This window comes from Anopheles maculipalpis, chromosome 3RL (assembly GCF_943734695.1).
Source record: "Anopheles maculipalpis chromosome 3RL, idAnoMacuDA_375_x, whole genome shotgun sequence".
NCBI lineage: Eukaryota > Metazoa > Arthropoda > Insecta > Diptera > Culicidae > Anopheles > Anopheles maculipalpis.
Genome location: NC_064872.1, coordinates 74,559,291 through 74,573,829, shown reverse-complemented (window position 1 = coordinate 74,573,829; position 14,539 = coordinate 74,559,291). Strand labels below are relative to the sequence as shown.

General features: G+C 45.3%; 3 protein-coding genes across 3 annotated transcripts; 1 reads left to right on the top strand and 2 right to left on the bottom strand.

Annotated features, from left to right (window-relative positions):
* Positions 1–2,836: 2,836 nt before the first annotated feature.
* On the bottom strand, positions 2,837–5,688 carry LOC126562287 (uncharacterized). The gene is made up of 4 exons (XM_050218748.1): positions 4,991–5,688; positions 4,692–4,902; positions 4,414–4,581; positions 2,837–3,073 (listed from the first exon to the last, which is right to left on the bottom strand). Exons 1-4 carry the CDS (start codon positions 5,686–5,688, stop codon positions 2,837–2,839), a joined length of 1,314 nt encoding a protein of 437 aa, XP_050074705.1.
* A 1,036-nt stretch (positions 5,689–6,724) lies between these two features.
* Positions 6,725–8,385, top strand: LOC126562343 (uncharacterized). Its single transcript, XM_050218817.1, has 7 exons — positions 6,725–6,845; positions 6,912–7,158; positions 7,224–7,365; positions 7,424–7,506; positions 7,573–7,770; positions 7,832–8,098; positions 8,174–8,385. The coding sequence occupies exons 1-7, from the start codon at positions 6,735–6,737 to the stop codon at positions 8,383–8,385; spliced, it is 1,260 nt and encodes a 419-aa protein (XP_050074774.1). The 5' UTR covers positions 6,725–6,734.
* A 377-nt stretch (positions 8,386–8,762) lies between these two features.
* Positions 8,763–11,030, bottom strand: LOC126561923 (protein I'm not dead yet-like). The gene is made up of 8 exons (XM_050218298.1): positions 10,966–11,030; positions 10,402–10,906; positions 10,270–10,334; positions 9,961–10,209; positions 9,688–9,894; positions 9,523–9,620; positions 9,117–9,397; positions 8,763–9,041 (listed from the first exon to the last, which is right to left on the bottom strand). Exons 1-8 carry the CDS (start codon positions 11,025–11,027, stop codon positions 8,766–8,768), a joined length of 1,743 nt encoding a protein of 580 aa, XP_050074255.1. The 5' UTR covers positions 11,028–11,030; the 3' UTR covers positions 8,763–8,765.
* Positions 11,031–14,539: the final 3,509 nt, after the last annotated feature.

Sequence of the window (14,539 nt, the reverse complement as noted above, 5' to 3'; positions counted from 1 at the left end):
ATAGTCAGTGGACTTTTGTGATAACTCATGCTATCCTTTTATTAATATAAATAAAATTCCGTGCTTCGTACACCTGTGTGGGAGTAAAAGACGAAACAAATCATATTAAACAAATCGAAATTGCATTACACTGAATATGTTCTCAAAAAAATCGATTGAAAATAACTAACTAAAGGCAGTTTATATCACTTATTTTTATTTTACAAACTCAAGTCTCCGAACAGTATTGAAACGACAAGAGCACTCAAAAAAACTCTCTTTTTAGCTTAACAACCCACTAGGCTATGTCGGCCTATTATTAGTTTACTTGTCTTTCTGATACGTTATAGATGCAGATCCAAGAAAGATTGAGTCCGAATATCACTATTATTGTTGCTAAATTTAACTCTATTTCAATAGCAAACATCAAACTTATTTTGAAGCGTTTCATACTGAATTTAAAGTGGTTGGTGTCGTAATTTAAGCATGTCATTTTTGATCAATAGTCTCATAAATAAATTATGAAATAGAAATGCGGTTGATCTTCATAAACACTACGAAAAAACAGCTTGATACCCGCTTAACCTCTAGGAGTTTCTGTGAACTGATCTTCCACTAAGCCTACCAGGGTTTTTCCGTCTTTTTCCTACCTTCTGTGGGTTGGTTCAACACCTTTCCTTCCAGCCCGTACGCATCGCAGAATTAAAACTGTGTGCATTTTTCACCCCCAGTGTACACCTGTGTTGGTGATGTTTTGCTGTCGAGGTGCATGCGCCCCCTATGCTGTGTTGCGATGGAATGTGTTGTACGTGTGAATGGATTGCGCAGCAACATTATGCTGTTGCGATCGCGCTGGTAGTGTTAGTGTGATGCGTTCGCGGGCTCGTGCATAGTGGGCTTAATTGAATTTGTTGCTTTTCGGGGCGTTCGGACGTTCAAAATATTGCGTCCGTTAAGCAGGAATAATTTAATTAGAATCATTTTCTAGGTCAAGCAAAGAGCAATGATGCTTTTGGGCGGAGAGCAGAAACTGTTCTTTTGGGTCGTGAGATGGGATTTTTATCGTAATCATTGGTTCTGATTTTAATGCTGCAATGCTCAGTCGGTAATCAGTGTCCAGTAGTCTGTAGAGTGGTAGAAAGCTTGTAATAGTGATGGGATGATTATTTTCAAATCCATTCCTAACGGGATAATCGTTATGATTTTGTTTCAGTTACTCAACAGACTTGTTTTTAAAATAATAGAACTTTTCAAATTTTAAAACTAAACTCCTCAAATAACCTCAACACAAAAGGCTATTTAAAATTATTATTTTCGAAATGGCTTTATGCCGACCTAAAACCCTCAATAAGGCAGATTTCGTTGCAACCTTTTTTTACGATCTCTACCACCACAACCCATTGCACCATTGATCTGAATGGTCAATTACTTCTGGGAGGCAGCAATAATAGTAGCACAAAGCGTTCATCACACATCACATCGGCGCACCCGAACTAATGAGCTTGTATACACCTCCCAATACCCCAAGGTACTGCGGGTGCACTAAAAGAATCTTCAAACGGTCATACAAGATAAAGAAGAAGAAGCAGAAAAAAACAAAAGTGACCTTAATTCGATCGGCCTAGTAATTAGGAAACTTTTTCTCTCATTTACTTTCGTTCTTCAGCACAGCAACAGTTGGCGCAAAGGCGGTATGCAAACGTTTTGCGGTCATTAAGCCTTCCCGGACTGGTCAGCGGTAATGATATCAGCGTCGGGCGCCTCAAACAAGCATAAATAAATAACCCTAGAAACATCAACTAATTTCAACCGGGTCCGCACAAGAAAGAAAGCGGGAAACGAATCATACCAGCATCGAATAATCGGCACAGAAGTAAAAGTGTCCTCCTTTTCGGGGGAGCTGCCATAGCGATCGCTCCGTACGGAAATGGGTCATATCAACGGGCCGAGCGCCAACGGCTCACTATGGGACCGGTCATTTGAAAATCGAGTTCCTGTCTAAGGTTCCGTGTGCATCGATTGACGGCCCACACGGGCGCGCGCACACGTTTTTCGGGCGCCATTGCTGCACTCGGCGATAAACGCAAACATGTGCAACACAGTTTTCCAACATGGCAGCATTGTGCAGCGTGCATTCATTGGGGCTGTGTGTTTGTGTGGGTTCGGAGAAGCAAAAAAAAAAAAAAACCACCGACACCCGAACCGGTTGCAGTCGAGTTTTGCAACACAAACACTACCACACCGGCCAGCGAAACGAAGAATGACGCGATGGGGAAATGCAGAAATGCACCCGGAGTTGGATCCGGACAAGACAAAGCCCAAACGGAAAGCCGCCCAATGAAGAATGTGCAACAAAGACCTTCTCGAGGAGTTGGAAAGGAGACAACAGACATCGATGAATATAAAGAGGAGAAAAAAAATCTCTTCACCACCAACAGCTTCGATCGTAAGCTTTTTTTTTGTGCGACCGTCTTCACCTTTATTGGCCTTTTTCCTGGAAATGGCTCACGATCGTGTGCTGCATGTTGCATATATGCAACAGATTCGGTGCATTGATTCGGTACAGGAAGAACACGCGTCATCCTTCTTCCTTTTACCCTTCCTTTTGGCCGCACCTTCCCCCGCTGCTATTCCACAATTCTTTGTCCCGCTTGGTTCTTGCACCCGCATCGGAATGCATTGCCTTTCTGGTCGTGGAATGACTAATCGCGGTAAACGCACCACACGCTCGCACATCCTATTCTCTTTACGATCGAAACGACCGATGACCGATTAAAAGTATTCTTTTCTTTTGTATGAAAACTATAGAGTTACTTTATTTGCTGCTACTTCTATTCGATACGAAATCGCACACACTTTACTGCGGCATTGACGGTGGTGGCGACGATGCGGCCTCGTCTAGATGCCGCAAATAATCTTTCTCAAAGTCATTTATCTGTCTCGACTGTTCCTGGTTAAACTGTTGCTTCTTCATCTGATCGACGCTAAGGAGCAGCTTCTTGTAGTCGGCCAGCACTTCGGTGCGCTGCTTGCGGAGCTGTCGGATTTGTTTTTCGTACGTGAGACGCTCCTGCCGGGCGGCATCACGCGTTTCCTGGGAGGGGAACGAAAGTATGAGAAGGAAAGCGATTTCGATTATTGCGTTAAATGTTGAAATGAGTTTGAAATTTGAGTTTAAAACCCAGCTCCACGATAAAATCCCCACTAATGGAAAAGAAGTGTGCGATTTTGCTCAATTATTTTTTTCTATTTGTTCTTTACTATTTATATCACTCAGTAGGATAGTCGGGCCTCATCACGGGGGATTGACGCTTATGGGATTTGTACCCCTTTCTTGCGTTAAATTTGTCACTAGAATTATGTCACTGCTTTATCGCAACCAGTGAAAATTCCTGGAGGCTGCAAAGGTCAAGTTTATTTGTAAAATGTGGCTATGATTTGATAATTTTTGAGTTTGTAGGCTTCGATAAATTGATATTTGAGTGATTGTGGCTTATTCCGTCATGGAAAAACCATCATTGATTGATAGTCTATTTTTTTGTTTTGCAACCTTGTAGGTTCAGAGCGTTCACAGCAATATGAACAAAGCGTAAGCCTTTTTAAGTGTGAAACTGTAAAATAGTATTTCATTATATGAATTATTTCATGACAAGAATTTATGTTGCAAAAGGTGCGCCTGCTTGTGGTAGATAAAAAACCGTTTTTTTAGGACGCTGTTTCTAACTAACACCGGTAAAAATGGCTCGTTACGGAAGAAAAATAAGGAAAAACGGATAATTGCTAAATGCCAAACGAAAACACAATTTTTAAATAAAAATACTCTGTGAAATTTTTATGACTGTGCTGGTCCGTGGAGAGATAAAGTTCAAGTTGTCGATTAGCTTGTATGTATTGCTGTCGTCTCACAATAAGCCTGGTGAGTTTAAATTATATTAGTAATAAAATATATCATAATTTAAGCTCAATTCTTAGGTTAGTGAATATTCTAATTGTCCGATGTGAGAATAAATCACAATTTGAAAAAAAGCGTCATAAAATCTTCTTCAAACATGATACAAAACAAATCTGTTGAATCAAACTAATGACTCATGGGCTTCAAAAAGGCAGACTATGGACAGTCACAGAATAAATCACCCATTCCCATGGTTGACTTTCCGAACTGGAGAGGAAACCCCGAGTTTCTAACCTTACTCTTTCAACAAATCATCACAGTTGGACCTTGTGGAGTCTTTCCAACCCCCAAACCCGTACATCATCGTTAACACTCTTCAGGAAACAATTTGTTTCCTCGTCAAGAACCAAATTCAGTAAAAATTGTTTTGTTCCCACCTCGTTTACATACACACACACACACTATCCCCAAACACTTACTACCGACCGAAAAAAAAGTGGAAAAAGCATCGTTCAACGTCAACAAACGTAACAAACGGATACCTTTTCCGAATCGTTCGCGATGCTCAGCTTGATGCGCAAACTTTCGACCTCCTCCTGCGTCTTGAACAGTCGCTTCTCCTGCGTCTGGTTGACGTGGGCCAGATTGCGGATCTCCGACCGTGCCCCGAACAGTTCCTTTGCCGACACGTTCAGCTGGGCGTCCTTTTCCTGTCCCACAAAACAAAAAAAAGAAGCATCAATCATCGCGTTGCGCTGTAATGCGCGGCACCGACTCATCATCACCGACACCAAACCACGAGTTCTGCTGGCGTGCTCACCTTTAGCAATTTGTCCAGCTCCACGTTTCGCTCCTCGAACTTCTTGACGGTGCGTTCGAGCGCACCGTTCTTCGTGAGCAGCTGTTCCTTCAGCGCTTCGAGCTGCTTCAACCGATCGAGCGCCAAATTTAGATCCTTGACATTCGCCTCGTTCTGTTTCTGGCTCGCTTCCAGTTCGGTCTGAAGGATAGCCACTTTGGATTTGAGGAACCTACGCAAAACACGAAGGTGGAGGGCACAAACCTCAGCATCATTAACGTCATGCTAACCAGCTCCACGAGCGATCGACGCCAACCTACTTGATCAGTCCCTCCGAGCTGATGTTCTTCTTCTCGAGCACCTTCGGCACAACGTCGGCCATGTTTTTGGTAAGATTGCGTGCCGTTGCGGCCGATGTCACCGATTTGCTAGCGATCAGCATTCCACCTCCACCACCCACCGGTCCACCGGCTCCGCCTGTCCCACGCTGCCCATTGCTTACCTTGCGCTCCGACACCGAGACGGTCGTGACCTTCACCAGCTGCAGCTGTTGGTTCGTATTGTTCGCCCGATGTGTATGCTCTTCCTGTATCGCATCACACCGTATCTCGGTGAGGGTCGTCATCGTGGAGGCCGGTCCACGATCGTCTCCTGCTTGCACTCGCTCCTTTTCACCCCCACCGTACGTGTTCTGCTCTCCCCCATCGTGGACCACCGCGAAGATAACGGCTGCCGATGCACGTTCATCACTTTCCGGCTCCTCCTCCGACCCAGTTCCGGTAGCACCACCGGTGGTCGTATCTATCGAGGCTCCCAGCTCCGACGAGGACGACTCATCGCCCGGCGGACCCACAACGGGGACGGCATTGTTTAGCTTCTTCATACCGTGGCGCAATCGGCGCTTCGTTGTCATCCAGCTGACGTTCTCGTTCAGGTCGAACAGTCCCCGTGACTTGGCGTTTATTTCTTCGTTCAGCCGGAACAGTACACGTTCGCGCTCGAGTAGCACCGGATCCATTTCCTGGCCGTGGTCCGCCCGCTGGAACTGGTAGCCGAAAATCGCCTCTCAACCACCGTGACGCGAATGTCCGAACAGAACTTTTTTCTGTCAACGTGCCCGCTATTTCTGGGCACGACAAAAACCTGCCCGAAACTCAGTCAACCGACGCCAACTTCTGATTTCGCCACACGTTCGATTCTTTTCCACCTCACCAAGAACTGATTTTCCGTTCTGACGCGTTTCGTGTTGCAAGTGGCACCGGCAAGCGAGTAGTGCACGCCAGAGCCCTACGAAGGAGTCGTTGATCGAAAGCGTCGTCTAGCATGGGGCAACCGTTGCGTTGCGTTGACAACACCGACCGGAAAGCCGGTAGCGATGGTTGCTATGTTGCGTTTCGATGGAGTTCACCAGCTAGCTCGTCAACAGTAGCGTTTTTGTTTATGCACACCAAACACACTGTACCGGCGACCTGTTGATGATGCTCTTTGGGATTGCGAACCCCGGGATTTCGATTGCGTGCCGAGCGTTTGTTGACGTCCGGAACATATTCGGAATGCCAATTGAGGTGATATGTTTCCCGAAAATTTCTTACCATAGGACACGTTCCAGTTTCAAGAATGTAGGGATGAACAGGGAAAAAAAGCCTTGGGGAAACACACCGATGTGAGTCATTGCATGCCTAACCAACTGGCTAGAATTTGATACACTTTATTCATTTTCATCCAAAGAGGGAATATGTAATTAGAATATTATTTTTGTGCAAATTATCGAAATAACTTTTATTCATTTTTTAAAAATTCAACAACAATTTCATCCCTCTATAAAACAACACTTACACTCAAGAGATATGTATTTGTGAGACATAAAAATCAATGTCCACATACATACCTTTCTTATCAATCGTTATCTGCCGAGTGAGGCACACTTTGTCATTGATTGCACCGCCAATAGCTCACCTCAGCTAGAAGGTGATTTATTGTGTCTTATTTGTCAGTTCGAACGCGTTAAGACAGATCGGTGAAAGTGGCCGCGTTGATTGCGCACACGGTGAGCTGTCGTAAAAAATGTACCGATTATCCAGCGCAATCATTTTGGGGTTGATTGCGATCATCGCCCTGATCGAAGCACAGCTGGAGTTGGCGAAGAATTACGTTTGCACCGAAGATTTCTGTGATGTGAGTAAATGCAATCAATTGCTCTTGATCAATTTCATTTGTAGCTTTTTTTTCTCTTTTCTGTAGAATTATCGCGAAAACAACGAATGTGATGCACTCAAAACGGCCTGCAGAGTACAGAATGCGACACACAATGGTATCATCTTTCCATCTGCAACGCCTTGCTCCTGTTGCAAGACTTGTGTGGAGAATCTAAAGCTCGGCGATGACTGTTCGGTCGGTGGGCTAGGGTATCCAGTGCCGGCGGGAATTTGCGGCCCGGGGCTCTACTGCAAGGTAGCAGAAGGTGATGAACATCCAACGTGTCAACCGAGTAAGTATGGGGATTTTGGAAATGATTTCAATCGCTTTGAAATAGTAAACAATTTCCTTTAATAGTGCTGGAGTCGAGCAAGTGTTATACCGCCCAAAAGAACTTTGATGATCAACGGCAGGCAGGACTTATTGGACATCTTATGCAGCGTCCAGAGTGTGATGGGGATGGAAACTTTCAACCCGTTCGATGCATTCCCGGACAAACGTAAGCATTTTACAAATGGTGATAGAAGTTGCTGGAAAATTATTCGTAAATTCTATAGGTGCTACTGCGTTGATGAGGATGGGCAGCGAATATTTGGAGAAGCTGTCCACACTGCCAGCATACAGATTTCAATGCGATGTGGTAAGGTTTTGGTAGATCAAAAACTACTTAAAATGGAAGTAGCTAATTTGCTCCTAATCTCTATAGAATGCTCCCGCCTGGCGGCAAAAGCACGCACTCTGCTCAACTCTCAGTATCCCGTGCTGACGTCACGCTGTGACTCAAAAGGATCCTTCGATCAACTGCAGTGCGTTGACGATATGTGTGTTTGCGTTGATATGCACAGTGGACGTCCAACTTCCGATCTTCGAAACGTCACGCGCGGTCTTTCGAGTCTTCCTTGTTGTAAGTTTTACTACTGAGCTAGCTCGAACATTATTACTGTCATCTCTATCTCCTCTCGCAGTCGATAAAAGACTGCACGAAAACACAACCTACCTGCGGGACTGCGAAAATGTAAAGATCACCCAAATCTACGACATCAGCGAGTACGCCATGGAGGACTACAACGTGCTCGAGTTCGATCGGGACATCTGCCAGCCGGATGGATACTACGATCGCATACAACTACACCCGACCGGTAGCTACAAGTATTGTTCCGACAAGGACGGTGCACCGATCGAGGACTACCGGGCGCCGGTAGGTTCAAGGCTTGCCGCGTCCATGAACTGCAGTAAGTTTTGTCGTGTGTCCTTGATGCGTCATCGGCCCAAATGCATAACGCGCACACAATCCGCTCGCTTTACAGAGTGTGCCAGGGCGAGGAAGCTGCTGATCGATAGCAAAAGTCTCGAGATCCCCGAGTGCTGCCCGAACGGGAACTATAAACGGTTGGCGTGTCGACGCGGTGAGTGCTACTGTGTGGACGAGGACGGTGCTCAGGTCGGTATTGAGCGACCGGAAAAGGACAAACAGAACCTACCCTGCTACAACGAAGGAGACTACTGTCCCCTGACTTGATGTCGAATGGTAATGTATGGTGGAGAGTTGGCTTAATGCCTTCTAACGAATGATCCGTGTGTGGTAAAGGTGACAGACACGTGTCGTATGCGACTACGAAACGACCTGAGGCGGTTGGTCAATAAACAAGTTCACAAAGTTGCTGCGAAGTGAGCACCTGTCTATAAATATTAATTTTGTATCCCAAACAGACCTTGAAATTCTCAAACAAAAACATGTACCTGGGCTTCTGTAGTTGAAGATCGTGTGTTTAAAAATAGATTTATTACACTCTAAACGCTTACAACAATGAAATGGCACGTAACGGACATAAAAATACAATCTTACAATACCGAGTTTTGCGGCTACTCCCAACCTTAAGCGCAGCCGTTTTCCCCCATTTACAGTGTCGTCTCATTCAAGGGCCTTGCCCAGTCCGGGAAGGTTGCCAGCTCCGGATAGATAATGCTGCCCCACGTCGGAAAGCTGGCCCAGCTGACGATCAGTGTAAAGATGGACGGACCTATACCGGCCACCGCCATATCCTTGATGCGAATATTGCCCACCCCAGCAACGATCGCGTTTGGCGGTGTACCGACTGGAAGGTGGAACGAAAAGCTGCATACCATCGCCACCGGAAACATGAGATACAGGGGATGAATTTCAATTGCGATTGCCTAAAGTAAAGACATAAGGCCACCTTTAGTAAACAGGAAAGATAGAATGAGACGAAACCACAGGGAGAACCTTACCACTTCCGCCAGCACTGGCAGCAGCACATTGCAGATGGCCACGTTCGAGGTAAACTCGGTAAGAAATTCACCAACGACGCACAGCACAAACAGCAGCAGCAGCGGCGGCAAAACCTTCAGCCCGGCGAGCGATTGTCCGAGCAAGGCCGACATACCGGAAGTGCGACCACCTTCAGCCAAGGCAAATCCACCGCCGAGCAGGAACAGCAAACTCCAGGGCGTCTTTTGGTTGATAAACCGCCACGTAATAAGACCCGGTGAGGCACGTTTTGGTAGTCGCCCTTTAGGAAAAGCGAAAGCATCCAGGGATTGTCAAGCGCTGAGAAGAAAGCTCGCTATACACACACGCAGAAAGCTCGAAGCAGCTTTGGTGCAAGCGGCGTTAAAACGCTTGCATGCAACTTACCGCCACCTTTCTGGAAGAAAGACAAGCAGTTCCAATCGGCCGGTACAATGAACATCATGATCACGACAAAAATGGCGGGAGTTGCATCTTTAATTTTGCTGCAAGCAAAAGCACGTGGTAAGGACATTGGAGGGGGAGTTCCAGCTGCAAGCTTAGCACACTTACACATCCGGTACGAGATCAGCCCATCCCATCATGAAGCCTGGTTCGCGGGTGAAGTAAAGCACAACCGAAAGGACGAAGAAAAAGGCTACAGCAAGCTCGTGCGAGCTCATCGGTCCGAGCTCTCGCAGGCGATTTTCGATCACTCGCTTGGCAACGGCTTCACCTTCGGGACCTATATTGGCGACACGGGCATCTTCACTGTCGGGACTAGGTTAAAGAGGGATCAAGAATTAGTGGTTGCTTTCCCTAGAACTCCAATTACCAATTACTTACTTAAACATTCCCATGAAAAGCCACTGGAGCCAAACCCAGGTCAGGAAGGTAAATATCAGCATACCGGGCACGTTGTAGAACATAAACGACGGGAAATCGATGGTAGGTGCATCAGGGAATCGACTCTCGTAGATGCCCTTCAGGGTGAGATTCACACCGGAACCGACGATCGTACCAACACCACCGCACGTTGCCGCATAAGCCGTCCCGATGTAGTAACACAGCGTTACCTTTGTGGGTCGTGGAGTACTGAAAATAGCTCGTTCGTTATGCTTGTTCACCTTGCCACACCTGCCACGGAACACTTACTCTTCTTCCTCGCCCGTGGGACCTTCAACCGATTTGGACTTTTCGTTGATCTTGCAGAGTCCTTGCTGTTGAAGGATCGAGATAGCTGAGTTTAATGAACTTCCTTAACATTTCGCACTAGAAAAATCTTACCGCTTCCAACTCTTCCAGCACAGCCTGTACGATCGGGCACATCATCGCTACCGTGGCTGTGTTGGAGATCCACATCGACACAAACATTGTCACTACGGTAAGCCCGAACGTAAGCTTTCGCTGACTGCAACCGATCACCGAGATCACCTTTAGTGCAACGCGCTTATGAAGGTTACAGTACTCCACGGCCAGTGCCATCACAATGCCACCGATAAACATCAGCATCGTGTCCTTCATGTACATCATGCACGTCCTGTTCGTATCCAGAATGCCCATCATCGGGAACAGCACAATCGGAAGCATGGACGTGATCGGCAGTGGAAGGGCCTCCGTAATCCAAAAGACTCCCATCACCATCACGATGTACATACACCGGAATGGGGGTGATGTGTCGATAAAGAAAACCGTGGCCGCTAGACAGGGGACAAGCAGCACTAGCATCGTTTTCCAATAAACCCCCATAAACAGCCACATGCGACGGCCACATCCTTCCGGCACTTGTGTCCTGTAAGAATTCATCCATGTTTATTCACCATCGGGAACCAGGATCTTCCTCTAACTTACATCACAGGATCAAGCTGCAGTGTTAGCTGCTCCTTCTTAATTACCACCGTTGCTTCCCCCATCTCTAAAACTCTAATTTACCACCTTCACCTTCACAAAATTTGCGACCTAATTGTTAAGCGCCACGAAACTCCCCACGAGGGGATGATCACAAACACCCACCTTTGTAAACACCGCAACAACCGGCTTGAGGTAGGCTCTATCACCACAGCTTCGAATGGTTCTATCACCCAAAAAGACACATCAACACACCGCGTTCTCACTGCACACACGTGACACGTACCCTTCCAAGGGTTCAGCTATTCTTTACCGTTTAACCTAAATTTAGTGACCACAGCTCCCGGAACAGGGAAATTTAGTTACACTTCAATTCTGTCAATTTGCTTCCTCAAAACAGCGCATACAACGCAACGGCCTTTCTTCACCATCTAAGCAACCGTGTACTATGGTATGGTCGCCCAACAACGCGGTCGGTCTCCTTTGACCGACGGAAGCTGAATGAGACGCCGGACGCGAGAAAAGCATCCTTTATGATTGTGATACTAGAGTCCGCGCGCGCACTAGTCGCGTGTAGAGTGGAGTGAGTTTGTATGGCTCCCGGTTTGTGTAAGCGCGCGCCCGTCCGCTCGTGTACGATCGTTACGCTTAATTTCGTTACCGTTCGCTAGCCATTCGCGCCAACCGCACGGTCCTCTCTTCTGTGTACAGCTGTTCAAATTTTCGACTCAACGACAGGTTGTTCGAATAGTTCCGTGTGTGGGGGGACCTACTACTACTGTCTGATGGTCTGTGGAGCTGGGTAAAATTGATCGATTCTCTCACTCTCCTGTTCTGTAGCTAGCAGTGCGTTGAAGTTCACAAGAGCTCATTATCGATTGTTGATAGTAATGTACGCACCGCAGATCGTATGGCAGGGCTAGATGCTGATAGTGTCTCAAGGGCTGGCTGAATTGAATTAGTTCTTATCTGCACGCAAAAGCCTTTAACCGTCAATTGATTGGTCTGTCCAACGACCTACATACGGGTAACTATTATAAGGTTAAGTGTGTGTGAGAAGGAGATACTGGCGATGATAAGGGTGCGATATTAAATTCCCATGATTGACAGTTAGCAGCACTACGATTACGGGGATTGGAATTTTGGAAAAATTCTAAAGAAAATTCCTTGCCTCGAGTGACTTTCAAACCAACCCTCAGGATTAACCAGATCACTGCACCATTCAACATGCCTGTCGATTCCTACAGGGGACAGTTCATCGACAAATCAACCAAAATATGCTGCAAGAGCATCACGCTGCTTTATCACTTGTCCGCCGAGGTTCAATGGCTTCCCGGCTTTGCGATGCGCATTCCGAGTGGCCTTATCCTTGACCGAGCTATTAATTTTATTAGTTCAGATTTGGTGTTGTGTGTTTTTTTTTGTATTTAATTTACATTAGTTCCGTTCGATAATGCGTCAAGACGAATCTGCGTCATGCATGCAGTCGTCTGTTTGCGATAGGAGGAGCATTAATTACGATTACACTTTTTTTTTGTCTTTTTGTTGGCTATATTGGAAAATTCTCCAACGCAGCCACAGTCCCTAATGACGACAGTTTGTGCTTGTTTACTTGAGGAAAGGAAAATCGCTACGGAGCGTGAGGACGACAATCGATCACGTTGCAAAACTGAACCCTAAACCCAAACAGGAAGCACGTTTACACTGTCGGATGGCATTGGATTGGATCAGTGGCACACGTCGCACACACACACACGCATCGTACTACGGTCACGTAAAGCTGAACAAGGTCCCGGTGGCCTGTGGAATTTTTGTTACCTTCAAGCAAATTTCGGTTGAATGAACGCTTGGTTAAATTTCGAAACAGAGCGAGGTTCTGTTCTGGCGAGTGTTTCATAACCTACATATATTCTGCACGTGGAGCTTTTGCAATTAGAAATGAGTGGGTTTTATCGTTTTCAATTACGCCACTCACTGGATCTAAACAGGTGCAAATAACGTTCACTTTATTAATTAAAGCTGATCCAAGTGAACGCGTTCCAATTTCGAATGCGATCATTACAACGCTTTACGGCGATGGGTAAAGGTCCGGAAGCGAAACAAAAAATACACAGACACACAATTTACTGCACTAGAATTGAATCTTTAATCGTTTTTTAAATAACATTCGAACGTCACTGTGCGCCAGCGAAAGATGTCGAGGTTTCCCGATGTCGAGGTGTGTTTTAAAACTTACCGACCACTATTTAGTAAACACCGACACGTACAAACTCCCCATCGATGTTGCTTGTTTGTTTACTAAATGAAGAAATTTCAATTTGTACTTCTGCTGCTGATGATGATAAAGCGTGATGATAGCGCGCATTTGTCGGTCAAACGGATGTTGTTACTGAACGGGGTCGTAAATGCATTCGTGCGCCACATTAGTGGTAATTTATAATCCATTATTTGTTGATCGCTTCGTAACGCCCTTTTTTTTCATTGTAATCTGTGCTTTCTTCTTCCCATGAAATTATAATACAGTTGAGAGTGTTGATAAGGATGTGAAAATGATGATGTCTATCTGCTGATGAAATAATAAACTATTATTGGCTCATTAAGGGTTAACTGGGATCGATCTCTATGTCGATCGGTTCACCATCGTAGCCTCGTACTCTGTTCGGTGCGAATTCATTTCGAAACAAAAACAACCATCCATTTTAACAATAATTATATATTTATTTAGTAATCACTAATAATTTCTAGCCTTTCTTTTTTCTAGTGCGTTTTTTGCATATTTGTTTGTCGCTTTTCATTTGCTTTTGTTTCCTATAACATTGTACAACAGAAAATTAAACGAAAAAGAAAAATAGTGTCACGTCTAATGTTCATCCCACTAATGTCTTCTTCATTCGAGTGAGGAGTCTGTGTTTTTGTGTGTGTGTGTGTCTAAGTATATGTGGAAAGAACAAGAAAATCTGTTCCATCTGTCAGTCGCTATGTTTGTTTTATTACACTAAGTAGCTCATTGTTCGCTCGTTGCTGCTGCCCTGGCCGGTATTTACATTCCTTGAACTTTTTGTTTACTTTTTGTATTAACACTGGAAGACACGAAGACTTAAAAATGCACACCGGCCACGGACAGCTGATTCGATGTGTATTTTAGCTAAATTTCCCCTTTTCTCTAGGCACTGTCCCTAGTATTGTATTACTTTGCGGTTCTTTTTCGCTAAGTACCAAATTCATTTTGTTCACTCGAACTGAAAAATCCAAAGTGTCAAAGCCACACTTGGGTGAACAAGAAACGTGCATCATCTCGCCTACAGTTTGGCAGTTTTTTTTTCCTTCCAATAAATGCTTTTCCACACTTTACACTAGGAACAACGCGTACCAAGAGCTTGGTTACGTTTGGCACATATTTTGGTACGTATTCTAAAATATAAAAATAATGCACGTACCAAGGCCACATATAATTCCGATTGCATCTCCGGTTTTTTCCGTTACAGTCCCATCGCTGAAGTACTTTACATCTTCCACTGTTTTCCTTCTTTCGCACGAAACGAATGAAATTTAAAAAAAAACTGTCTATCCTTCTTCG